The sequence below is a fragment of the Orbicella faveolata genome, unplaced genomic scaffold, assembly GCF_042242905.1.
Source record: "Orbicella faveolata isolate gen_17 unplaced genomic scaffold, um_ofav_v1 contig_34, whole genome shotgun sequence".
NCBI lineage: Eukaryota > Metazoa > Cnidaria > Anthozoa > Scleractinia > Merulinidae > Orbicella > Orbicella faveolata.
In genome coordinates this window covers 22,205,044-22,232,500 of record NW_028301563.1, presented here as the reverse complement: position 1 = coordinate 22,232,500, position 27,457 = coordinate 22,205,044, and the positions used below count along the sequence as shown (strand labels likewise).

General features: G+C 37.9%; 1 protein-coding gene, 1 long non-coding RNA gene and 1 pseudogene across 6 annotated transcripts in view; 2 read left to right on the top strand and 1 right to left on the bottom strand.

The window, feature by feature from the left end:
- Positions 1-27,457, top strand: part of LOC110042290 (methylcrotonoyl-CoA carboxylase beta chain, mitochondrial-like) — a 168,892-nt gene that overhangs the window by 12,511 nt on the left and 128,924 nt on the right. For all 5 annotated transcript variants that reach the window (XM_020747653.2, XM_089299028.1, XM_089299027.1 and 2 more), the window contains 2 exons: positions 4,391-4,457; positions 5,856-5,940. In XM_020747653.2, the coding sequence (XP_020603312.1) occupies positions 4,391-4,457; positions 5,856-5,940 (152 nt within the window). The remainder of the gene's footprint in view (positions 1-4,390; positions 4,458-5,855; positions 5,941-27,457) is intronic.
- On the top strand, positions 8,940-12,553 carry LOC149105295 (uncharacterized; annotated as a pseudogene).
- Positions 11,383-14,040, bottom strand: LOC149105294 (uncharacterized). Its single transcript, XR_016210146.1, has 3 exons — positions 13,927-14,040; positions 12,003-12,130; positions 11,383-11,562 (listed from the first exon to the last, which is right to left on the bottom strand). It is a non-coding gene; the product is annotated as an uncharacterized LOC149105294 (long non-coding RNA).

Genomic DNA, 27,457 nt, shown 5'->3' with positions numbered 1-27,457 from the left:
ACAGTTGCATGCCTTTGCAATATGACACCAACTAATACACGCCTCCAGGGGTTTCAACGCTATACAAAAACAAAATATCGCACTCAAAATTTTGGGCAGTCCTCCAAACGATTGAGAACAACTTTGAACAACAAAATAATTGAAGGGGTGAGTGCAAAACCATGCTAAGTGACGATTTTGTGTGTGTGTTTTTTTTTCCGCAAAAGTGCCTGAATTTTTGCATGTGGCTTTCAATTTAATAGAAAAACATCACCCTGTATTTTTTTTCACTGGTTTGCTCTTCGTTTTCGAGAAATAACGTATGCAAAAAAAACTCCGTTTTCCTGCGGCATCTTTTGGAGATCTTTTGTTGCACGAGAAACAAAAGAAGTCTTTCGTTTCACTGAACAATGAAATCAGCGAAGCGTCACTTTAGCCGCCAGTTGATGGAGCTGAAACAAGTATTTTAAACAAATAATTGAGCCGATCTGATAACCCTGCTTTGTTAGCACAAACGATTAACGCGCTGCGCTGCGGTCCGTTCACTAAATCACCAGAAGGTGGTTTGATATCACTTTGGTTGATTTTTTTTTTGTTATCTCTCTTCTTCTTCATTTAAAATCTAAGCACCCTTTCCAAGAATCTGTGCTGTCGATGTGCTAAAATAAAGCATTTTTAAGTTTGTATTTAAGTCCACCTTCGAATAGTATAAAGTAGTTAATGGAGCCGAAACAAGTATTTCATAAAGAAATAATTGTCTCACATAGCTTACCGTGCTTTGTTGGCGCAAGCGATTAAAGCGCTGCGCCGCAGGCCGTTGGCTATTGTACTGAAGGCTGGTTCGACACCACATCACTCAATTTTTTTTTTCATTATCTCTCTTCTTCTTTTTAAAACCAAAGCACCCTTTCCGAGAACCCGTGCTATCGATAATGCTAAAATTAACCGTTTTTCAAGTTCGTATTTAAGTCCACCTTCGATTAATATAAAGTTCCAGGGAAATTGGCGAAATGCAGTCGTCGATAAACTCCAAGGTCTTTTTTTCAATAAAGCAACAACCTGAATCAAAGGCTCTTTGCCTGGGCTGCCTCGTGTCACCTGTCTAGTGCAATTTTAAGACAATTTCAAGCATAATTGTGTTGTTTGTTGCTTTCCTTCATTGATTGAAAAGATAGTGATATCAGAGGAATCGAGAACACTGAACAAGTTCCGGGCAGTTCACGTATTGCTTCGAAGTTGCAACATTGTTTATGCGCTGACGCTTAACATCTACATGTAACTGTAGAAGAATTTACATGACTGTTGTGTGACAAGACACCTACTGAAAGTAAACCCAAAAAGCAAACAAAAGAATAAACTCAAAAGTTTAGCCTGAAGGCAAAAATTTAAAGTTTGCAATCGATTTGGGTTCTTGAAAAAATGTAAAGCTGTCAATCGATTTGGGTTCTTGAAAATCTTCTCGCTCACCAGAAACAATAGTTGCAAACTTGTTTATTCTCCAAAGCATTTCTTCTAACTAGAAAAGAATTCTATGAGATACATTTGGCTGACTGTTATGCCATGTTTTGATTTGACACCTTCTCAAAATCAACCCCTGCCAATACCTAAACTCAGCATGAATTCAAAACTTAAAAAAAAACAAGCTTAAATTTTGGCTTTCCCAAAGGGAAATTTGCTTTGGTTTGCAAAATTTCATAATTCAGGCTCAGCCTAACCTCTCAATACTGCAGTCAAAATATGATACTACTGTCAATGCTAAGTTCTGTTTGTTATTTTTAATTTACAGTTAATGAACTCTGACTGAAAAGCAAACAATAAAAGTTTCAGTTTTAATGCAAGACCCATAGTTACATACTGTAATAAAAAAATTATCTAAAACAATATATGTAAACTTAGCATGGATTCAAAATGTAAACAAATGTAAAGCTTGCAATCAATTTGGGTTCTTGAAAATCTTCTCGCTCACCAAAAACAATATTTGCAAACTTGTTTATTCTCCAAAGTGTTTCTTCTAACTAGAAAAGAATTCTATGAGATACATTTGCATGACTGTTATGTCTTGTTTTGATCTGACACCTTCTCAAGATCAACCCCTGCTAGTATGTAAACTCAGCATTAATTCAAAACGTAAACAAAGGAGCAAGCTTAAATTTTGGCCTGTTAGCAATTTTAAAGCTCCCATTTGATTTGTGTTCATGAAAATCTTCTCGCTTGCCCAGGGGAGAAATTCGCTGGGGTTTGCAAAATTTCATATTTCAGGCTCAGTCCGTACCTCTCAATACTACTGTCAAATACGATACTACCGTCAATGCTAAGTTCTGTTTGTATATTTAATTTACTGTCAATGAACTCTGACCAAGAACCAAGAGCTGTCATGTGACATCATGTCCTCAAACCCACAAGATTTTGCTAGCTTTTTGGGATTATGCAATACATTGCATAATCCCACAAAAACTGTGCAATGCATGGTGTTGTATGGTTTGAATTGTTCCCTTTATTTGTTCCTTAGACAATCTTCGTGAAAATTTTTGGGTGGGCCTCTGTGACCACAGGTTTCTTTAGTTTATTATGGGACCATTACAAGGAATATCTTTTAGAGGTTGTTACAACAGTTGAGGCAATAGACCAGACCTGATAACTGACTCAGAAAACTGGCAGAAAGAACTAAACATTACCATATCAAGATTGAGCACTGTGCCATGAGTCAACTGAGTAGACTGAATACAAATAAACGTTCTGCCTGTTGAACTTATATAAATTGCACGTATAACAGAAGATAAATTAACATTTGGTTTCCTAGAATTCTCTTTCTGGTTTGATTCTTAAAAATGTTGCCAATCTCATTCACTCAACCACATGCTGATGAAAATGAATTCACACAGCCACACCAAAACATGTACCATTACATCATGCCAAGACATTTAACCTTTGTTGAGTCCAGTATTGCAAAAGGTATCACCAATCTACAAAGTTATTTTTCTGAATATGAAAACACAGTTCAAGAAGCAAAGTGGTACTAGTGCAGTAAGGTTTTTGGGGGCTCCCATCTGCGAAGGCACTATGGAACTAGGCACTAAGGCAATAAGGTGTAAACTTTAATGTTTGTGTAATTAATTAATTAATTAATTAGTCTATCTAGAAGCAAGGAAGCAGTGAGGGTGGGGTGGGAAAGGTACTTGTGTACCCTAAGTAAAACATGTTCCACCCATGGCAGTTGGGTGTGAATATCACAAAGCTATATATTTATTTCAGGTAACCCCTTGCTCTCCTTGTGGCACTAGAACAAAACCAATTTGCTAAAGTCATAAGGAAATAAAAATTATATTTGAGAGGTGGCTAAAGTAGCAAAAGCTTTCTGGTTGGCCACTACCATGGCCAAGACAAGTAAATGATTGATTTAATGCTGGGGGATCACTTGGAATTTATAGATCGGTTGTTTCAGGGACAGTATTGTGATCTGGACATGTGCTAGCTTTGCTTTTTCTTATGTACTTCAACATTTCTTTCACTCAGATACAACTGACTACTTGTTTAATGAAGCCGGCTGTTAAAGAATATTCATCTTGACAACTTAAGTGCCTATGAAGTAAAAAATAATTGCTGCTGATTTGAAAGGCTTTTCAAAGTAAAGAATGGCGTTTTCCTTTTTGGAATATCTTTTTTTGTTTTAGAGATATTTACGTTTTTGTGTTATAAGTGATGACGTCATAGGTGGTTCCATTTAAACAGTTCAACACTCAATCAAGAATATTTCTAGAAATATTAAAGCAGTCTTCTTTAAACTTGGCACCAGAAATGTAAATCAGAGAAGAAAAAAAATGACACCCATCGTGCCGTCGTCATGACAACAGTTATGCTGCTGGTCCTGTTTTAATTAAAACTAACATTACCAGATTTTATCTTAAACAAGGATCATCCACTCCCAACAATCTAATGGGGAGAGTTAAGACAATATGGGAATCATGTGTGTTCTGAGCAAGACCCTCTGTCCCTTTTCGAAGGGTCACAAATTGGCATATTTGGTTTTTCACAGAAAGAGACGGGAGCCAAAAGTGTTGTCATGCCAACAACACAGAAGGTGTCATTCTGTTTCTTTTGTGATGCAAATTTGTGGTGCCAAGTTTGAAGAACACTGCTTCAATATTTCTAGAGATATTCTTGATTCAGTGTTTTACTGTTCAAGTGGAACCACCTATGATGTCATCACTTTCCTCATTTCCATAATATAAAAACATAAATATCTCTAGGACAAAAAAAGATATTCCAAAAAGGGAAATGCCATTCTTCTTTACTTTGAAAAGCCTTTCAAATAAGCAGCAATTATTTTTTACTTCATAGGCACTTTAAGATAAAACCTCAAAAGCAGGAAATTTTACTATTTTGTGCTTAGCTGGTCTTTGTTGTGTTACAGGAGAACAAAGCAAAGATGGCTGCTGCTGTTCAAGACTTGAAAAACACAATGAACAGAATTAAGCAAGGTACAGTTTATGGGTGGAAGTTATACACTTCTGAATTATTTTGTTTTGTTCTTAAAGTACAGTAGAACTCCGGTAACTCGTATTCAGTATACAGTAATTCATACAGCTATCTTGAGGAAGGTTGTCCAGTGAAAGAATAAAAGATTAATATACAACAAAGAACTACCTCTAGGTAAAATACCATTAATTTTGGTATTTTCTCATATGCTTTTACACCCTTCTGGGACAACCTTTCTAATGAAATGGATGTATATAACTCCAGTGTTTTCCTGTCTCCAACAACTAGTCTATATCGATGTTATTTCTCCCCTACATGTATGTATAACAAATGTATTAATTTATCAGTTATGCTCAAATAGAAGGTGTAAGCAGATGCAAACCTTGCCCAGGTCCTGCCATTTTTATTATGTTCAAATATAGAGTTAGACTGTAACAAATTACTCACTGCATTAAAAAGAATAGTGCAAATTCATTTCTTATGATCTTATGATTTTCAGCGATTTTATGATTTTCCCCAAGTTTCCAGAGTTGAAACATGGGCTCTTGTTGCACTTTGTGGTCATCTTTTTTGGTTTGTTTTCTGACTGATCAGTTCATGAACTGTCCCAATTTTTGCCTACAATAAATTTCCCATCTAACATTGAAGGGAAGTTTGAACATCCAAAAGTGATCATTGTCCCACCATGACTAACCCATTGACTCCTGTGCCGTCCATAACAACCTGTGACAAGCATTGGCCTTTGTTCCACTTCTGATGTCATCACCTTTGACTAAAATTGGCATCACTTATGCTCATGTTTTGCTGGAGGAAAAGATCTTTCTAATGATACCCAAATTGGAGTGATCGGCTCAATGGAGCCTGAAATATGCATGAAAATGCTCAGTAATTTGAGTGATGAGTCTCGATGATGCTTTCTCAGAAATTTTTAAACTGGAAGCAAGCCCAGTAGAAGGTCAATCACTGCAGCAAAAAGATAAGAAAAGGAGAAAAAGGAAAGGTGAAAAAAAAAATTAAAAAAGCTGAAAAGCCTAAAGATGTAGGTCACTTTCCTCAACAACACCAGATTGAAATAAATGCTTATGGCTTTTTACATGTATAGTTGACGTGTCTGAGTATATCACTCCTCAATAATTTTTGCTGGAACCTGGTAGGGACCAGGCTTGTCTTTGGAAGCAAGATCCTATAAGATCTTTTAGGATGTGAATGAGGATCCTAAAAAGATTTTCATCAAGATCTACAAAGATCCTTTGATCTTTCTTTAGAATAATTTTTTTTTTATTTCAACCAGGTTGTCCTGCTGGTGTGATTCATAGACAGTGTGGTACAATATAAGGTTGTAATCATTCTTGTTTACACTGTAAGATTCCCTCACCCTGTCTCATGTAATTTTTCTCAAGGTGGAGATGAAAAGGCAAGGAAAAGACATACCTCAAAAGGAAAAATGTTACCTAGAGACAGAATATCCTGCTTGCTTGATCCTGGGTATGTTTTATTTTCTTTTTCATTTCTGATTAGTACTATTGATTGGAAGCTATGTTGTTCACTCAACAATTGGTATATTGTCGTGAACATCCTGCTGCCTTCCCATTCTTTAACTTCTTTATAGCGTTCTTGATCTCTTCAAATGTAATGCAACCTATCTTGATGTTTAGTCCATTGCTTGGCTCTACATTTTTTTGTACTTCTGGTGGGTTGGTCGGCCCCCCATGATTAAGGACGTTCAAGTTAGTTGTTTTTGCGCATCCTTACTGTGCACGCAAATTCACATGCCACATCATGCATGAAAATGTGCGCTGAGTAATAAAATGAACAATAATAGGGCAGATGGCCATTGTTATGGCTTTGCCTGGATTTAACGATTCTGGATGTTTGGCGGCCACTATTTTTGTTTTGATGGATCATTTTCTCTACCGATTTTCTAAGTTTAGCGAAAAAATGAAGGAAAACTATTGATTAGAAGTCTGAATTTTTTTGCAGAATACACCATTGAATTCCCTTGTTTTTAGCTCTTCATTTATCTGTGCGACGGTTTCAAATGCCTCTTGAAGGGTTAAGTTTTAAGAAAACGTTGGTAACGCAACAGACCCACATCTACAAAATATGACTAAGATAGTTTGCCTCTGTTGACTCACCTTCAATATTTTTAACTATAAACCCCTGTAACCCTGCTGAATTATGTGCGCCAATTTTTCTTCAAAATCAGGGTAGTTTACCACATGCTTTATCTCTGCAACGAAGTTGGTGACCCCCAATAATATTATTGTTTTGCATTTCTGACACAAGTAACCTGTTCTAATCTGACTGCAGCAAAAATTAAAAGAACCTAGCTATTGACTGGAAAGTTTTTGTGCGAACGTCCTTAAAGGGGCTCAGTCATGGTTTACACTTATTGAATTCGTCATTTGTAATCTGTGTTAATCTTCTCCATCCTTAACCATCCTTGTTCCTTTATGGTTTATCATTATCTCTTTCGTGTTTTTCTATCTTATTAAACTGTTATTTTCAGGTTTCCTTTAATTTAAACTTAAGGTAATTTTGTATGTGGCCAAAATAAGTTAAAATACTGTGACTGAGCCCCTTAAAGCACTCCTTCAAAGTGCCCCCTAGGTATATTAAATTACAATATTATTATTTAATAGATTGTAATAAATTACAACTAGGGCTACAATTAGTTATAAACTAGCAAAAACCATAATTAATCACAAACTAACGAGAAGAAATTCAGGGTTTCAAATAAAACAATAAAATCCACAACTTAATAGTTTACAATGTTCCCTCAGTACCACTTGTGCTTGTTTTACAAGATTAATGGTTGTCTTCTTTTTTCGGCAAAATCAGAGAAACGAAAGTAAAGCCATCCTTTAAAGCCCTTTAAGGCCATTTTACAGTCACTTGAGCATGTGAAGTTAGTTATTTTCGAGAGGTAGAAGGTATAATAAGTTTTTCATTGTAACGAAAATACTTATGGTTCTTCCTTAGCGATTTGATTCAGGGAAAGTCTTCTTGGTTTTCCTTCACAAACCTACGTGATATTGTGAGTTTGAAAGCAATCGATAATATATAGATTTAGGCCAGCCTAAAAGTGGAGCTCCTCAGTTATTTTTCGGAATGTTGTTTCGCTCCCACAGGACTTTCGTGCCGAAATTGAATTTTTCGCTATTTTGCACTAATTTTGGGTCGAATAGTAAGAATCCGATGGGGTTCAAATTTTCAGATTCCGTCTTCCCATGTTTCTGGCTTCTCAAGGACTAAATTTATGCTAATTTATGCTAATTAGATGCAAAAATAAGTTTTGCGAATGTCTTTGCTCTTAGATTCAAGGTACAGGGACTAAACTTTACACAAAGCTTGCTCTTGATGACGTTCGTCGTATGACTTAGATTGGTTACCATGGCAACCAGCGATGACGTCAGGATTAACTACCAACTATTTTGGCCATCTTGGATCCGCCATCTTTGATTTTCAAACTCTCATACTTCTAAAGGAAAACAGTGCATTGTTAATAAACTTTTAGGGTGCGTTTCTTTAAGAAAATCCAAGATTGGATTCTTAAATCTGAAAACGGATTTTGCATTTCTTTTCTAAACAGATTAATCCAAGATCCCTCGGATCAAGGAACCGAAGAATCCACTCTGGGCAAGGATTTTTCGGTTCCTTTGACGCACCATGATCTGAGTGATCTTGGATTGATCTGTTTAGTAAAGAAACGCAAAATTAGTTTTCGGATTTAACAGTCCAATCTTGGTTGTTTTATAAGGTCATTCCGCTGAAATAGAACCTGCACTGAGATTTTTGTCAAACTTTGCCTATTGATTGTTTATATTATAGGAACTTAAATTTTGAAATAAAGATGAGGGGTCTCGATGTTCGTTTAGAAGCAACAGTACCTTGTTTGTACCCAATAAATCCTTATAATAGCACCATGGTTATAGTCACAATTGCTTGCTAAATTCATGTTTCCGACGATTGTTTCTTGTTCTACACTGAGAATTGGTTCATATTTATTTTACACAGAGAAATTTATTATTCAATTCAAAACAACAGGTCATCGTACTCGTTTTCGAGGAAATGACGATTTACCTCTATGGCGAAGTCCAGCCGTAAAGAAAAGGCCGTCATTTTGTAATGCGCGCGCGCTATTCACGTGTGAAATTATGTGCACTAGGGATGCGCAGTGCAATACTGCGGAATGATCTTAACAAAGAAATGCACCCTAAGTAACGAATGATAGCATGTGCTGCGCGAACTGATGAGTTTCTTTTCAGGACTTAAAATTGCGAAACACGCCTAGAGTTTGGAGTTTTACAGCTGTTTTTTTTTTTTTTAGGCCTGGTTTGGATGTTGAATTACATATGCGCCGAATCATATACCAATTTGAGTCGCTTCGAATTAAAAACATGCGGCATTTGATTTAGACGTGGCATTTCACATTTGCCAATTCGAAATCTCGAGTGCAGGAAGCACAGTGATGGGCATAATGAAGTTTAGTTTTTTCCTCCCGATGGCAAGTTTGTGATGGAAATTATTTAGGCAAGGCTAACGCAGAGAATGGTGAACATCTGGATAAAATAAAACACTCTATTCGTATCTTCGTATCCTTTAAAGAGGCCCTCCACGAGCGTAGTCCAGAAATGGTTAACATCTATGACGACATCCAGCCCTGGTACTCTGAAAAGGTCAAACCACAAGACCGTGAAGAACAAGGACTTGAAATCTTGGACGATTTATGATAGAGTACCTCAAGTAATTGCACAACCTGTTACAGCTCATCCATGCTTGCCGCTCTGGGGACTGGGAAGGCTACCTGATAGCGATGGAATGCCTGATAAAGTACTTCTTCACACACGATCTCCTCAACTACGCTCGGCTAATGCCAGTCCACCTCGCGCAGATGAACGCACTCGAGCATGAGGACCTTATGACATATGAGGCATTGAAGTCCGAGGATTTTATTGAGCGAAGTCAAAGATCCCATTCACGAGGTTGTTCACAGATCAGACGCTAGAACAGGAGATCAAGGTGATAAAGCGCCACGGAGGTATGTTCGGGTTAAGTCAAGACGAAGCCGCCCTAGATCACCTTCTTGAGAATGAGAGTTCGAAAATCCAAGATGGTGGATCCAAGATGGCTGCCACCAAAATAGCAGGTAGTTAAACCTGACGTCATCGCTGGTTGCCATGGTAACAAAGTTAAGTCATACGATGTACGTCATCAAGAGTAAGCTTCGTACAACGTTTGGTCTCTGTATCTTGAATCTAAGAGCAAAGATATTTGCAAGACTTTTTTGCATCTAATTAGCATAAATTAGCATAAATTAAACCCTTAGAGTAGCCAGAAACATGGGAAGATGGGATCGGAAAATTTGAACCCCATCGGATTCTTATTGTTCGGCCCAAAATAAGTGCAAAACAGCGAAAAAATCAATTTCGGCATGAAAGTCCTACGGGATTACACGCCGTACCGCACTAATATACTCAGTCCCTGAATCTCTACCAAATGAAATCTGACAAAAATACCAAAACAGTATACATATGTGAAAAGTTGGAAAGTTTTGTTTTCTAACTTGTCCCCAAAGATACATTTAGCCATCTTCACTATTGTATGGAGTCTCCTCCTGCTGGAAGGGTTTGCAATAAGCAAAATCCCCCTCGCTTGAATGGTAATTACGATATTTTTTTTTGCTGATCATGAATACTTGCATAGGCTTCTAATAATAATTTTATTATTCAATTTCAATGTGATTTGTTCTTTTTCTCGACTGGCATTGTGGACTACAAGAGCTGCGATTGGGTTCCATTGATTAATTTTGCTATGATTAAATTATACCAAGAATTATCAGTGAGCTAAGAGGAAGTTATATTATGTACATGTATTTTGTCTGCACTACACAACCAAATGCACTCAAAGGTTATGAGGCATAGGTACATTTGTCAGAAGAGCCCAGCATATCCAAGATATGTTTTGATTGACACATCAATTAAGATAATTTACAGCAAAATGGATAAAAAATACATCAATATCCTACATGCACCAAAGCCAGACATGGGGTTATAAGGCAATCGTTTAAACAACAGATTGAAATAATTTATAAATTGGAGAACACTATTTCTACAACAGAATGGAACAAATTAACCTTATCGGACATTGCGAATGGCAAGGCTGTCTGTAGAATGTCACAAATTTCTCAACCCTTTCTTTCTACAAAAATGCTAATCCTGCAACTTTGCTTAAGACCCAGTTCTCCATTTCGTGTTGGCAAAATATCAATTTATGCCATGTCCAATGCAGATTATCACAAAATTGATTTAAAAGCTCAATAAATATCATTTTAAAGCCAAAAAGCCAATTATTTAAATAAACCATGAGTAAATTATCTCTAAGAAAAACTGATTAAATTAACAGGCACTTAAAAATAATTAGTTAATATGTGTTTCTTAATAATGTAATGCAGTGTATCTGTCACAATGTTGCAGCTATGATATTACTACAAACAGGATGGGTTGCAGAGCTGAACCTCCAAGTCAGTTTATTCAATGAACTTGGTGCAGAATTTATAATCCCATCAAGTTGTCTGTAAATACAGAGAAACCAAACAAAGCATTACAATCATAAGTAATGAATTACTAAACTCTTTTACATGTACTGTATGAACAGTGTATGTTCCATTAATATTGGGGATCTCTCAGAAGCTGCATCCATGATAAATTAATTTGTTCCCAGATGCATTTGTTTATAGAACTTTTCACAAATTAATATCTCTGTCATAACAGTGACCTCTGTGTTCTCCAACAATTAGCACACAAGAAAAATACACTCAGTAAGATATTGTTTACAATAAAAATCAATGCCTATAAGCAATCATAAGGACCTTAAATTTATATTACCTCAGAAATATCTCACCAGGCCATGGTTGCTTTGAAAATCTTTGATGTTTTAATACAGGCTCCCCATCTGTAACCTGTTCATATATTGACTGACAGGAACAGGCATGTAATTCCTTTCTTTGATATACAGTGTACTTCATTGTTAGCTGTTTACTGAGTGTTAGTAGTGAATCAAATGCTAGGGGTTGGTACTCCAACTTTCACTGTGGCAGGCTCTGCCCTGAGATACAAAGCAAACTTACATAACTGTTATGAACTTCGCCACTTGCTTTCGAGAGCAAATGCAATTTGCTTCAAACAAGCAACTGGAACATTAAGGGTTACAACAATGTGCACAGTCCCAATCACAGGGTCATCCAGGCTGTTTGGTTGTACATATAACTGTACAACTGCATATGAGTTCAGCTTCCAGAAGAAAATCAGAGTTTGTCAGGATAAATACTGATGTTCTTGCTTACTCAATGAATGAATGTGCAGTTCCAGAAGATATTCACACCCAACACCCATTCACGGCCAGTCTTTAGAAATTCCAAATTAAAGTATCAGGAATCAAGAGCTCTAATAGAGAAAAAACCTCCATGTGGGGTATGAATCTTTTCTTGAAGAAAACAATGTCTGAGAAATCATTAATTACAAAATAATGTTTAAGAAACATCTTACCTTTCAGAGAATTTTGTAATCTACACTGTCTGGCCAGTTCATATACATGTATTTGACAAGTTGACACTGGGCATGTTTGTAAATTTGTGCACTTCAACATCACATTACTATGTAGTAGCACTGGCCAACTAAAAACAAACAGCATAATTTGGTTAATTAATATACACTGTACATTATTGGGTTGAAATATTGGTGTAGATTGTTGCACATCAACAGATACAGAAACTATTTGCACCTGAATCATAATGAGTGAAAAATCGTGCATGAGACATTTACATGTACATGTAACAGCCCTCCACCTCAGAACCATCACAGATATGATATGATATTTTTAAACTCTCTGAAATTTCAGATTATTCAAGATTAACATATGCACATACATCATCTGGGGCAACCCTAAAACACTGAATTTGGAAACCGAAATCCGGAATCCAGAATCTGGAATCCAGAATCCGGAACCAAAAACCAGAATCTGGAATCCAGATATTATGAATGATGATAGAAATAATTCACTTCAGCAATGTCTAATAAATAAATATGAGCAAAAATCATTTTGTTGTTATTTATTTTCTTGGCTTTACTTCAGCCACAGACTGTAATTGGTAAAAAATTATTGGCTAGTTCTGAACAACCCTTAGCTATATATCTGGCCCCGTTGTTCAAAAGCTGCATAAAGCTATTCATTCAGTACATCACTATCCAGTCAGGGTTACTGATTTTTGGGGTGGATATAGTTACTCATAGCCTGCAAGCAGACTCTAGTATCTGTCTCTATTGTCTGAGCAGGCTAAATAGGTGTCTAGTGTTTTTCTGCATTGGCATGTCACCAAGAGCCTTCATGCGGCTTTGCCACTCACACCCCCAGCCCAAACACGAGAGCCTGCTCATAGGCTAAGTTACCCATCTTTTGTTCAAGCTGGCCCTGGTGAGAGCCCGGTTCTTGTCTAGATCAAATTGCTCTGAGAAGACTGGTGAGCAGCACATTAACAACAAGCTATTATAGGCTATTGCAGTGAGTTTCTGGCAGTCTTTTAGCATCTTTGAACAGCATGTGGTCTGATCTGTCAGCAAGTGAGAAGCAGACGGAAGTAAGTGTGCAACATTTCTACAAATTGTTTTAATATGATGGCTGCCAAGAATATGAAATGCTGATTTGTCACAGTATCAGTGTGGAAATTGTGTTAATCTGGAATTGGTCTCGTATCTGTTGGAAAAATCAAATTTCATATTTAGACCAGACGGGTTAGCCCTTAGACTTCGAAATTGGGGGGCGTGACCGTCAATGTACAGGGGGCTGCCACTGATGGATATCCTGTTCTCTATGACATTTTCTATCTTATTCAGTATGTACTAGACATAAAGGATAAATTTATACTTCCGGTAAATTGAAGATCACTTATTAAACAAAATGGCAATTACCAGCAAGCTTATTTTAGACACTCTCGAGGTGCTTGGAATAAAATTAAGACGCACTTTACTGAGATTCTCATAATCATAGCCCTCACTAAAAATAACGGTTGCACAATTTCAACAGACGGGGAATTTTTGTTTCAAAAAAGGTTAAGTTTGAGGTCCTTTTTACTTGGCAACGTACTTTTTACAGTCGAAAAGCTAAGCAAAACAATTTTCGCGTATTTGAAGAACTTATTTTCTTTGATTTGCGGATTCCGGTTTCCAGTTTCTGGATTCCGGTTTTTGGTTCCAGATTCTGGATTCCGGTTTCTGGGTTTTAGGGTTGCCCCATATTTAACATATTGTTTGCTTCACATTCAGTTTACACATGGCTGTTATCCAGCATAGGCAGACTTATAACTTTTCCTTCAAAAATATATTGCAACAACTATTGCATCTTTCGTTACCTATTCTTGTGATGAAATGACACAAAATTCAAGAACAAGAAGTCATAAGCATAAAACTAACTTACATGGTAGTGCTTACAGTTCCTCTTACTGTCTGCATATGCTGTCCATAAACTGATGCTGCCTGGACAATGTACTCATTATTTTTCTGATCACACCTTTTAAAATGTCACTGTTATATAATTTGTCCTGAAAAAGCAATACATGAAATGTTATGCCTTTGGCACTCACCAAATACCTTTACATGATGTGTAATATACACCATATCAACATTCACAATTCTCTTTACTTTCATTGTAACTCTTTTGTGTCATTTTCCCTCACTTGAAGACAGGACTTCCACATTAGGTTATAATTTGCCTCTGGAATCTCTATGAATTCACAGGGAGTGATAACAATTAAATCATGACTAATTTTAGCAAAGGAGGCGTTCAAATGTCAGATTTTAATGCTAAGTTTATACAGTAACTTTACATTACTCTTCGTACATATATATAACCTCTCAATTATTGCACCTATAGACAGAAGGTGTGCTGGGGGAAGAAATGTTCCAAACTCTCTGAACTTTTCCCCCTTACCTGTAATAGGATGACTATTATGAACTACGGTTTGTAACCAACACCAACATCAGGTTATGTAGACACATGTATATTTTGTTGTCGTCTGTAATCATAAAAAAATAAAAATTTAAAATCCTCCATAAAGTTCACACTCAATAACACTGCTACATGTAGCGCTGTTACTGGAAGTCAATTTAAGTGAAACTGTTGAAACAGCTCTGCCAAAATTTTTCCTAGCAGTTAAGGCAGGATAACAGAATATACATGTAGCACACAGCAAAGGCTAGAGATACACACATGTTAGTTATCAGTTAGGATTTGGTGAGCTTCTGTGCTGTAGGTATGGTGGAAAATAATAGATTATCAGAAATGAAGATTCCTAAGACATTTTGACAGCACTGAGAGGAATTAATATATAAATTCACAAAAGAAGGAGAAGTTCTTGCCCTGTCCAGTTCTCTGTAATAAAAATATCATTTACATATGAGTCATTTATAATATGTGGTTTGTGTTTAAAGCCGATATAATGCACACTGTGATTCGCCAATTCCAGTGCATTATTTACATTTACATGGTATACCTCGGTAAAACCATAAAACACTGCGTGCAACTAAAATAAAAAATATAAAAAATAAAAAGAAATGCCTAATTCATAACAATTTAAAATACTCAACACTAAAACGAATGTAATTCTTTACTTGAAAATTATTCTCCTGTAATGCCCATGGGCCAATTACAGGCATGCTAAAAAGTCCTAACACAAAGTAAAAGGAAATTAAGAAAACTATTGCTTTTTTCCGGAAAATTGTAGCGACTGAAGACAATGATGGAACACTCTGAGAGTGCATTCTATCAACCTGATGAGATAAAATTTAAGGAGAATAGAGAATTCACGAAGTTATATCACAAACAAATTGGTACAGGACAGGAGAAAGGAAACTGTACAGCCAGGAAGAAACTGAAACTTTCTTCGACCAGCAAAAAAGTATGCATGCACAACAAAGAAAACAGTCAGTGACATTCATTTAATAAGTTAGTAAATAAAAAATTAGTGTGAAGAAGAGAGCAAAGAGAGAGAGAGTGGAGATAGGAGAGTGCTCTCTCCAACTAAATTGTGTATATATGTATGTAAAAGTTATTCTTATTACTGAGAAATGGTCAGGGCAAGAACTTCTATTACACTGTTCAATTTACCGAGTCAATTAGTACTATCTCACTTTTTTGGAACATTTCCATATTAAGTGTAAATACCGCATTGGGGAATAACCTCTTATTAACAAAATACGGTCCATGTACCCCCAACCAAAAGCAATGGCACAAATAACATGAAATAGCCAATCAAAATCAAAGCAGAGCTTTATTTGCAGACAGGATTGCCATGCATAATCGTCTACTCGACATTTTGGACTATATAAGCATTTCACCAAACCGAACTAATTGGACAGACAACAAAATAAAATGAGGAAATCTACATTATAAACACAAGATGCATATCACTACATCTGAGCTCGAGTATCAACAGCAAATCCCTTTTCAATGAACGGTGACCGAATAAAAGAGAGGATAAAGAAAATTCGTTTAAGCTTGCGGTGTTAAAGTTTAAAAATTATTCACGCTTAAATTTGAATATTACTGAGAGTCTGTATTTTTGCCGACGGCTTAATTTAGCTATGCAGTCATTTCATTGGCAGTAGCTTTACCAGTCTTCAACCAATTTAACCTCGGAATTCTCAAAAGCATTTCGCCAAACCGAATAAATTGAACTAACAAAACGAGGAAATCTCCATACTTTGTAATCACAATATGCAAATATTCACATAGGAACAAAAGTAAATTTAGCAAATCCTGTTTGCTTCGGCTTAAAATGGTTTGTAGACCTTTCTTGGTTCAGTTTTCAACAACAGAAGAACAAATTTTAGCAGTCTACGAAGCAGCAGTGCTAACTAAATCAGAGAAAACTTCAAAACTCGCCCGGCCGTGTTTACAAGTACGATTTTGGTTAAGCTTATTTTTAGATGTGAGGTTATAAGCTTAAATTGACGACGAAAATCGATAGAAAACATAATTTGTTTACAACTTACAGCAACCTCCAAAGCGACCCACGTGTTATTGTTTAGAGATGAGCGAAATTAAAACGATGCAATTTTTAAAATCTCTTACAGCATGGCTTCAAATAAGGAAGACTTTTAATGGATTCCAATTGAAAATAAGCTTATATCGCCGAGGAAACTTGTTAATTTTCATACCAAACGCAACAACAAAAGTCACTTACCGCAAGTTGGCAATTCAGTTCGGCCAGTGGAAATCTTCCAGGCAGAAACTTGCAGCAAAAGTTGTGAAGACTAAACTGAAGTTATATTTTCGATAGATCAACAAATCAACCACTTCTTTTCGCTACGTTTACTGTTTTGCAATTTCTCTAAAACACTCGGGTACGTTTGATTTCTCTAATGTTCATCACCTGACCAAATCAGGTGACTTTTGAATTTTCTTGCACGGCTGCACAGCATCACGTTCACGCGAATTTTGAACTTGGCCATGGGGAGTTCGGCAGTCTTCTGAATCAGTTTGTCGGGTACTTTCGCCTCCTTTCTATAGCCCTCGTTAGCTTTGGTTCACGGCATTGTTCGGTATTATTTCACCTCCTTTCTCTAGCCCTTGACTAGCTATAATTCACGGCATTGTGCAGTACTGTTTTGCCTCCTTCCCCAGCGCTGGCCTGCTCAGTCTTTTTCGCGATCTTCTTCGCTACTTCTTTGCCTGTTAATTCTTGCTTTCTGTCTTTTGCTTCAGCGCAACCCTGTCTTAAAAATATTAAATCAACCTCCGCTATCGTTTTTCTTTAAAAATCCCGCCAAGAAAAATGGCATTCACCCGCTACCAACCGAGGGTGCATGTCTCTGTCAACCTATTAGCTGGAGTATGGCCGCCATCTTGCGTGACTCCGTCGTCGTCGTTGTCGTCGCCGTCGTGCGTATGCGCCCACGAGCAATACCGCTAGCCATGATAACCATGAGAAAATCAATTCATGGGTTTCCTTTTCTTCCCTATATGGGTATGGGGCTCCGCCGGAGCTCCGCTATAAACGAATTATTAAAGGCTCCAGATGATTTTTTTAACACAAGAAACGGAAACACAAATGCTACCTTTCGGTAAATAGTTTCTTGACAGGAAAAGAAGAAACAATGAAGAAGAAAAGGAAAAATAATCAGCAGTCACCACTGGGATTCTTATCACACTGTGCTAACTGTACATTTGTTTCCGAAAGGCTAAAATATTAGTTAGTTATTTATGTACAGCAGGCTCAAGTGTTTCGCTCAGTCCATCCCTCACTTTTTACCAAACAAAATGATCTTGTTGTTTTTGACAACAGCGCAACTACCTGTGCAGATACATGAGTCAGTATCACTCACTGACTCCCACATTCTCTCTTTATTGGTTTGGAGGGTGTTATCGAGCGTGCAGTGGTCTAGAAAATAAAGGCCCACAGAACCCCAAAGAGAGTTGTTGTGTACTTAGTGAGATAAACCTGTTTATCAACCTGTTTATTTGAAGTGCCAAGCCAAGCTCATGTATATATTTTTATTAAGCAATAGAAGTAAAGAGCTGGATTAGTTGGTTCAAGGCATTTACTTGCTACTCAGGTGTCATCCTCTTCGTCACCGTTGTCAGTGTGTAGGTTTCCCCATTAAACAGTTATAATACACATCCTCTTTAATTCGACGATTTCTGAAATGTTATTTAAAGGAAACTTCTGACTCAGGTTCCGGCTAACAACTGAAGTACTTTTGGAACTTGGCTGAATTTCTGAGTGTTTGTCCGATTATATATATACCAGTTAGCAATAGGGGTATCGAATGGTTCCACTCAATTTAAAAGTGCTCGCAAAATTTGGCCATTGCTTGAATTGCTCACAAAAATTAGATGAGTGCTAGCTTGCTCTTGCTCGCAAAATTTTTGTCACTGCTCGTGTGCTCAGATTCTCGTTAAAATTCCCATATGGCAAACCTGAGAAACATTGGGGAAAACTTCACACGCTGTGAATGTTTCTGGAAGCATGCTTCCTTGTTTTGCTGACGTTTTATTGAAACTGATGCACGTAACAATTCTTCGCGAAAGGCACCCGCAATGGTAGAAAGTAATATAGAGACATGAAGACATGTAGAGTACTACTTTTACTATTCGACCTTTAGAGCCTGTCAGAGCTGTTTGGCTTCAATTGGTTAGATCCTAGAAGCCTCCAAATAAAGCTTCTGTTGGATTGAATCTTTTTGCAGTCAATCGGTTTGCCAATCTTCGAAACGGAAGCTCGAAATGCTTGTTAGACTAAATGCCACGTTGTTCACATTTCCTAAGAATATTGATATAACCAAAAAAGCCTTCCATGTCACAACACTTGAAAGCAGGACTCAAGACTAACTTTTCAGCTTGCTAGCCCAGTGGCTAGTGACAGGTTTGATTCACTAGCCAAAACAAGTTTTTCTGTAGCCAGACACAGACATTTGCAAACATAGGCATCAATGTTATAATTATAGGCATCGCTCAACAATTAGGCTTGATTTTAGCCACTCTCAACAACGAAAACTGAAGTTTTTGCTTCGGTGAGATGGTGGGTCTAAAACGCAGGTAACAGGACATTGTTTTACCAATACTGGAACAACCCTAAACCCTTCCTAATGCTAACCTTAGGCCTAAATACTACACTAAGACAATGTTTAGGCTTAAGGTTAGTATTACTAAAGGTTTAAGGTTGTTTCAGTATTGGTAAAAACAATAATAACTTGTAACCCATTACCTGTGTTTTAGACCCGTCGTCCATGAAAATTCTCATAGAACTTCACAACTCGCTGCCAAAAAACATTGAATTTCCTTTCTTTCAAAATGCCAATTCATGATTTCTCATGAACACAACAATTCGTTCCATCTTAACTTTATTTACAAGTTGCAAACATAGGCATCGATATTATATAGCCATCATTCAAATTTTCGAACAACTGCGAATTTTTTAAATTTTTGAAAGTGTACGTGATCTCCAGATGACATGATCTCTAGAGTTCCGTATGATTTCACATATGACTAATCATTAGCGGCAAGCAGTTCGTTTCTCGTTCATCGCTTTTTACAAACAAACAAAAAAGTCAATCATTCTTTCACATTATAGTAATTTAAAGTTGTTGTTTGGGCCAATAAATTATACATGATATCTGTTACAGCCGATGTTTTAAATTCTGCATGCTTTGACTCAATTTCATTTTGTGAAAAATTTGAAATTAACTTCTAATTGGTTTCCTCTGGGCCTCCAGTGCTCACAAATTTTCAGTTTCACTAGCCAAAATGGCCAGTGAAGTGCAAAAACCATTAGCCAAAATGGAATTTTTACTAGTCTTTGGCTAGTTGGCTACCGTTAGTCTCGAGCCCTGTGAAAGTCTGGTAACTTCAAGCTTCTTCCCGTAATGTGTTCACAATGTCGGAGTAGAAAGCTTTGGATCTCCTTGAGCGTCCACCTAGTGTACCGCACTGAAGCTCACATGAGGCTACCTGACATAATTTGACATTCAACAAGGCATAATTGGCTGTAAGCCGCTGGGATTGGTTGAATGGTGTCAGCCAGATTACTTGGTGCAAAATGTTTCTTTTCAATAAAAGAGAGATCTAAATTTGGTCTAGAAAATTTACGAGTGGTATACCATGGGAAAACAGTACATAACTATTTTATGCCATGCCATAGAAAATACAGTGGTCATCACAATCAATGTGACATACATGCAGCGCACACTGGGAAGGTCACGTGCAATACCGTTCAATACATAAGGGCTCTCCTATATTCTAATTGACTGATTTTCATTGGAAGAAGCATGAAACTCTGAGTAGCAAGTAAATGTCTTGAACTGACTAATCCAGCTCTTTACTTCTATTGTTATAAATTGCTCTAGTCTAACTATTGAGCACTCTGACTAATAACCAATGAGGATTTCAACCTGCTATTTGGTTATATTTTTGTTAAGCTTCACGCCATATATAACTTCATCAGTGCAAATTTATTCTAGCTAGCTAGCACGTTTATACAATTGTAACAATGTTTGCTTTACCACCCAACCCACCCTCCCAAGGGTGTTATTGAGCATGCAGTGGTCTAAGCAATAAAGACCCTGCAGAACCCCAATTGAGAGAGTTTTTGTGTATTATAGGGTTTTAGTATTCCAAGTTTAAAGGAAAACAGAAGGCAAAAACCCAATTTTTTAATAGTCATTCTTATAGAAGCACATGATACGTTGTAATCAAATCCCTATGTTTTAGGATGTGAACTTACCTTTTAACCTAATTGTAACAGCAGTAACCTCTGAACCAGATTAATTTGAACGTCCACCCTTTTGGAAGCCATGTTGAATGCTTGGCATAACATGATGTCACTGCGCACATGGGAAAAATGCGTGAATTTCAAGAGTTCAGAAGACAACATCAGCTCCCATATGGTCGAATGTGCTGTGGTTGGCTGTTCAAACAGAGTGGCCAGAGATTCAAAAGAGGGATAAGTTTCCATTGACTGCCCTTAAAAAATAAGCTGCTTTTAGGGGCCAGCTGATCTGCCTCTATGTGTGAACCAAAATAATATAAACAGGTTATATCCCAACCATTTCGCTGCCATTTGAGGGTGCCACACACTCCACGACAAAATACAAAATAAATGGAATAAATCAAACAACACTTTCTTCCCACCGAGTCCATGGCTGTCTGTTAACTTCCTAGTGCCAAAATAATTAACATCTGGTGAATTATTGTTCACCTGAAATGATTTTTATTTATGGCTTCCTCAATCTCCTTGCAGCATAAACATTCTTTCTCTTGTTGCCTCTCCCAGTTCAGGTGTCTACAAAACGAAGACCTAAGACCTAAGACCCAAAAACGAAGACTTGTTTTTTTGCAGGCCTATCAAACCACAGACAGTCAAACCGGGTCAACGCTTTTCTTCAGACAACTGACGCGAAATTAATGGGGTCTTCGTTTTGTAGATAAGGCCGGCTCGAACTACAAAACGAAGACCCTCGCTAAATTGCTTTGTTCGTTGTCAGCTGACGTGGAATCAATGGGGTCTTCGTTTTGTAGATAAGACCAGCTCGAACTACAAAACGAAGACCCTCGCTTAAACGCTTTCTTTGTGTCAGCTGATGCGGAATCGATGGGGTCTTCGTTTTGTAGATAAGACCGGCTCGAACTACAAAACGAAGACCCTCGCTTAAATGCTTTTTTTGTGTCAGCTGACGTGGAATCAATGGGGTCTTCGTTTTGTAGATAAGACCGGGTGGAACTACAAAACGAAGACCCTTGCTTAAATGCTTTTTTTGTGTCATCTGACGCGGAATCAATGGGGTCTTCGTTTTGTAGATAAGACCGCGTGGAACTACAAAACGAAGACCCTCGCTTAAATGCTTTCTTTGTGTCAGCTGACGCGGAATCAATGGGGTCTTCGTTTTGTAGATAAGACCGGGTGGAACTACAAAACGAAGACCCTCGCTTAAATGCTTTTTTTGTGTCATCTGACGCGGAATCGATGGGGTCTTCGTTTTGTAGATAAGACCGGGTGGAACTACAAAACGAAGACCCTCGCTTAAATGCTTTCTTCTTTGTCAGCTGACGCGAAATCAATGGGGTCTTCGTTTTGTAGATAAGACCGGGTGGAACTACAAAATGAAGACCCTCGCTTAAATGTTTTCTTTGTGTCATCCGACGCGGAATCAGTGGGGTCTTCGTTTTGTATATAAGACCAGCTTGAACTACAAAACGAAGACCCTCGCTTAAATGCTTTGTTCGTTGTCAGCTGACACGAAATCAATTGATGGGGTCTTCGTTTCGTAGATAAGGCCAGTTCGAACTACAAAACGAAGACCCTCACTTAAATGCTTTCTTCTTTGTCAGCTGACGCGAAATCAATGGGGTCTTCGTTTTGTAGATAAGACCGGCTGGAACTACAAAACGAAGACCCTCGCTTAAATGCTTTCTTTGTGTCAGCTGACGCAGAATCAATGGGGTCTTCATTTTGTAGATAAGACCGGGTGGAACTACAAAATGAAGACCCTCGCTTAAATGTTTTCTTTGTGTCACCCGACGCGGAATCAGTGGGGTCTTCGTTTTGTATATAAGACCAGCTTGAACTACAAAACGAAGACCCTTGCTTAAATGCTTTGTTCGTTGTCAGCTGGCACGAAATCAATTGATGGGGTCTTTGTTTCGTAGATAAGGCCAGTTCGAACTACAAAACGAAGACCCTCACTTAAATGCTTTCTTCTTTGTCAGCTGACGCGAAATCAATGGGGTCTTCGTTTTGTAGATAAGACCGGGTGGAACTACAAAACGAAGACCCTCGCTTAAATGCTTTCTTTGTGTCAGCTGACGCAGAATCAATGGGGTCTTCATTTTGTAGATAAGACCGGGTGGAACTACAAAATGAAGACCCTTGCTTAAATGTTTTCTTTGTGTCACCCGACGCGGAATCAGTGGGGTCTTCGTTTTGTATATAAGACCAGCTTGAACTACAAAACGAAGACCCTCGCTTAAATGCTTTGTTCGTTGTCAGCTGGCACGAAATCAATTGATGGGGTCTTCGTTTCGTAGATAAGGCCAGTTCGAACTACAAAACGAAGACCCTCACTTAAATGCTTTCTTCTTTGTCAGCTGACGCGAAATCAATGGGGTCTTCGTTTTGTAGATAAGACCGGGTGGAACTACAAAACGAAGACCCTCACTTAAATGCTTTTTTTGTGTCATCTGACGCGGAATCGATGGGGTCTTCGTTTTGTAGATAAGACCGGGTGGAACTACAAAACAAAGACCCTCACTTAAATGCTTTCTTTGTGTCAGCTGACGCGAAATCAATGGGGTCTTCATTTTGTAGATAAGACCGGGTGGAACTACAAAATGAAGACCCTCGCTTAAATGTTTTCTTTGTGTCATCCGACGCGGAATCAGTGGGGTCTTCGTTTTGTATATAAGACCAGCTTGAACTACAAAACGAAGACCCTCGCTTAAATGCTTTGTTCGTTGTCAGCTGACACGAAATCAATTGATGGGGTCTTTGTTTCGTAGATAAGGCCAGTTCGAACTACAAAACGAAGACCCTCACTTAAATGCTTTCTTCTTTGTCAGCTGACGCGAAATCAATGGGGTCTTCGTTTTGTAGATAAGACCGGCTGGAACTACAAAACGAAGACCCTCGCGTAAATGCTTTGTTCGTTGTCAGCTGACTCGAAATGGGTTCTTGTATAATGTCGACAGTTTTTATCGGCTAATCCCCTGTAGACCCCACTTCTTGACAGTAATTGGAAAACAGTAAAAAATAGAATAAAATAATGTAAACTTGCACACCTTCGGGGACGGTATGGACGCAAAACCATCGCCGCCCCCAATTTCAAAGGGAAGACCCTCTTTAAAATAAAGAAAATCAAATACTGTTTTATTTGCAATTGGAGGAAAACGTACAAACAGAGAGACTTTCTGCGATTCCCAATAGAATTTACAAACGGTTAATCTTCATATTTATAGCTGAATAACGTTAACAAAGATCAAAATGGACACCAATTAAATGAAATAATTAGCTGACTCCCTTTCTATCCCTTTTAATACATTTGTATTGAAATGCAGGCATGCTTGTTTGTAAAAATAAGGCATGACCTAGAATATTTTGCGTATATATGATTTATAAAACGTAAATTTGAACTGGAACAAATTCAGCAAAAAAAATTGAAAGATAATCAAATAACTCGAAAAACTACGCAATATATAGAGATCAATTTCATTTCCTTTCATTTCGTGATATGTATTGACAACAGGAACAAAGCGAATGCCTATAACGTAAAAACGTAAATCCAACAAAATGTGAAGATTAAAATTCAGTTTTTCTACATTCTAGTGTTTATGCCTTGGAAACTGGCTTCAAAACTTCTCTACGTATTAACCACGAACTCGACAAAATGACCACGAACTCATGGTTATTATTACGACAACATCTGCAAACATTCCCTAGCAGTAGCTGCTTTTAAGTCGATTCTCTCAGCCCGTCTAGATTTCATCAGAAAGAAATCAAGGAAAGATCGCAATAAAACGGTTCTTGATTACAAATCCTTTAATACTGGCGTAGTGTTGACACGTGATTGAATTACTTCCTCCTGCAGGTACTGAATAATAACCGCGAGTTCGCGGTTAATACGTAGAGAAGTTTTGAAGCCAGTTTCCAAGGCATAAACACTAGAATGTAGAAAAACTGAATTTTAATCTTCACATTTTGTTGGATTTACGTTTTTATGTTAAAGGCATTCGCTTTGTTCCTGTTGTCAATACATATCACGAAATGAAAGGAAATGAAATTGATCTCTATATATTGCGTAGTTTTTCGAGTTATTTGATTATCTTTCAATTTTTTTTGCTGAATTTGTTCCAGTTCAAATTTACGTTTTATAAATCATATATATGCAAAATATTCTAGGTCATGCCTTATTTTTACAAACAAGCATGCCTGCATTTCAATACAAATGTATTAAAAGGGATAGAAAGGGAGTCAGCTAATTATTTCATTTAATTGGTGTCCATTTTGATCTTTGTTAACGTTATTCAGCTATAAATATGAAGATTAACCGTTTGTAAATTCTATTGGGAATCGCAGAAAGTCTCTCTGTTTGTACGTTTTCCTCCAATTGCAAATAAAACAGTATTTGATTTTCTTTATTTTAAAGAGGGTCTTCCCTTTGAAATTGGGGGCGGCGATGGTTTTGCGTCCATACCGTCCCCGAAGGTGTGCAAGTTTACATTATTTTATTCTATTTTTTACTGTTTTCCAATTACTGTCAAGAAGTGGGGTCTACAGGGGATTAGCCGATAAAAACTGTCGACATTATACAAGAACCCATTTCGAGTCAGCTGACAACGAACAAAGCATTTACGCGAGGGTCTTCGTTTTGTAGTTCCAGCCGGTCTTATCTACAAAACGAAGACCCCATTGATTTCGCGTCAGCTGACAAAGAAGAAAGCATTTAAGTGAGGGTCTTCGTTTTGTAGTTCGAACTGGCCTTATCTACGAAACAAAGACCCCATCAATTGATTTCGTGTCAGCTGACAACGAACAAAGCATTTAAGCGAGGGTCTTCGTTTTGTAGTTCAAGCTGGTCTTATATACAAAACGAAGACCCCACTGATTCCGCGTCGGATGACACAAAGAAAACATTTAAGCGAGGGTCTTCATTTTGTAGTTCCACCCGGTCTTATCTACAAAATGAAGACCCCATTGATTTCGCGTCAGCTGACACAAAGAAAGCATTTAAGCGAGGGTCTTTGTTTTGTAGTTCCACCCGGTCTTATCTACAAAACGAAGACCCCATCGATTCCGCGTCAGATGACACAAAAAAAGCATTTAAGTGAGGGTCTTCGTTTTGTAGTTCCACCCGGTCTTATCTACAAAACGAAGACCCCATTGATTCCACGTCAGCTGACACAAAAAAAGCATTTAAGCGAGGGTCTTCGTTTTGTAGTTCGAGCCGGTCTTATCTACAAAACGAGGACCCCATTGATTTCGCGTCAGCTGACAAAGAAGAAAGCATTTAAGTGAGGGTCTTCGTTTTGTAGTTCGAACTGGCCTTATCTACGAAACGAAGACCCCATCAATTGATTTCGTGTCAGCTGACAACGAACAAAGCATTTAAGCGAGGGTCTTCGTTTTGTAGTTCAAACCGGTCTTATCTACAAAACGAAGACCCCATTGATTTTGCGTCAGCTGACAAAGAAGAAAGCATTTAAGTGAGGGTCTTCGTTTTGTAGTTCGAACTGGCCTTATCTACGAAACGAAGACCCCATCAATTGATTTCGTGTCAGCTGACAACGAACAAAGCATTTAAGCGAGGGTCTTCGTTTTGTAGTTCAAGCTGGTCTTATCTACAAAACGAAGACCCCATTGATTTTGCGTCAGCTGACAAAGAAGAAAGCATTTAAGTGAGGGTCTTCGTTTTGTAGTTCGAACTGGCCTTATCTACGAAACGAAGACCCCATCAATTGATTTCGTGTCAGCTGACAACGAACAAAGCATTTAAGCGAGGGTCTTCGTTTTGTAGTTCAAACCGGTCTTATCTACAAAACGAAGACCCCATTGATTTTGCGTCAGCTGACAAAGAAGAAAGCATTTAAGTGAGGGTCTTCGTTTTGTAGTTCGAACTGGCCTTATCTACGAAACGAAGACCCCATCAATTGATTTCGTGTCAGCTGACAACGAACAAAGCATTTAAGCGAGGGTCTTCGTTTTGTAGTTCAAGCTGGTCTTATATACAAAACGAAGACCCCACTGATTCCGCGTCGGATGACACAAAGAAAACATTTAAGCGAGGGTCTTCATTTTGTAGTTCCACCCGGTCTTATCTACAAAATGAAGACCCCATTGATTCTGCGTCAGCTGACACAAAGAAAGCATTTAAGCGAGGGTCTTCGTTTTGTAGTTCCAGCCGGTCTTATCTACAAAACGAAGACCCCATCGATTCCGCGTCAGATGACACAAAAAAAGCATTTAAGTGAGGGTCTTCGTTTTGTAGTTCCACCCGGTCTTATCTACAAAACGAAGACCCGATTGATTCCACGTCAGCTGACACAAAAAAAGCATTTAAGCGAGGGTCTTCGTTTTGTAGTTCGAGCCGGTCTTATCTACAAAACGAGGACCCCATTGATTTCGCGTCAGCTGACAAAGAAGAAAGCATTTAAGTGAGGGTCTTTGTTTTGTAGTTCGAACTGGCCTTATCTACGAAACGAAGACCCCATCAATTGATTTCGTGTCAGCTGACAACGAACAAAGCATTTAAGCGAGGGTCTTCGTTTTGTAGTTCAAACCGGTCTTATCTACAAAACGAAGACCCCATTGATTTTGCGTCAGCTGACAAAGAAGAAAGCATTTAAGTGAGGGTCTTCGTTTTGTAGTTCGAACTGGCCTTATCTACGAAACAAAGACCCCATCAATTGATTTCGTGTCAGCTGACAACGAACAAAGCATTTAAGCGAGGGTCTTCGTTTT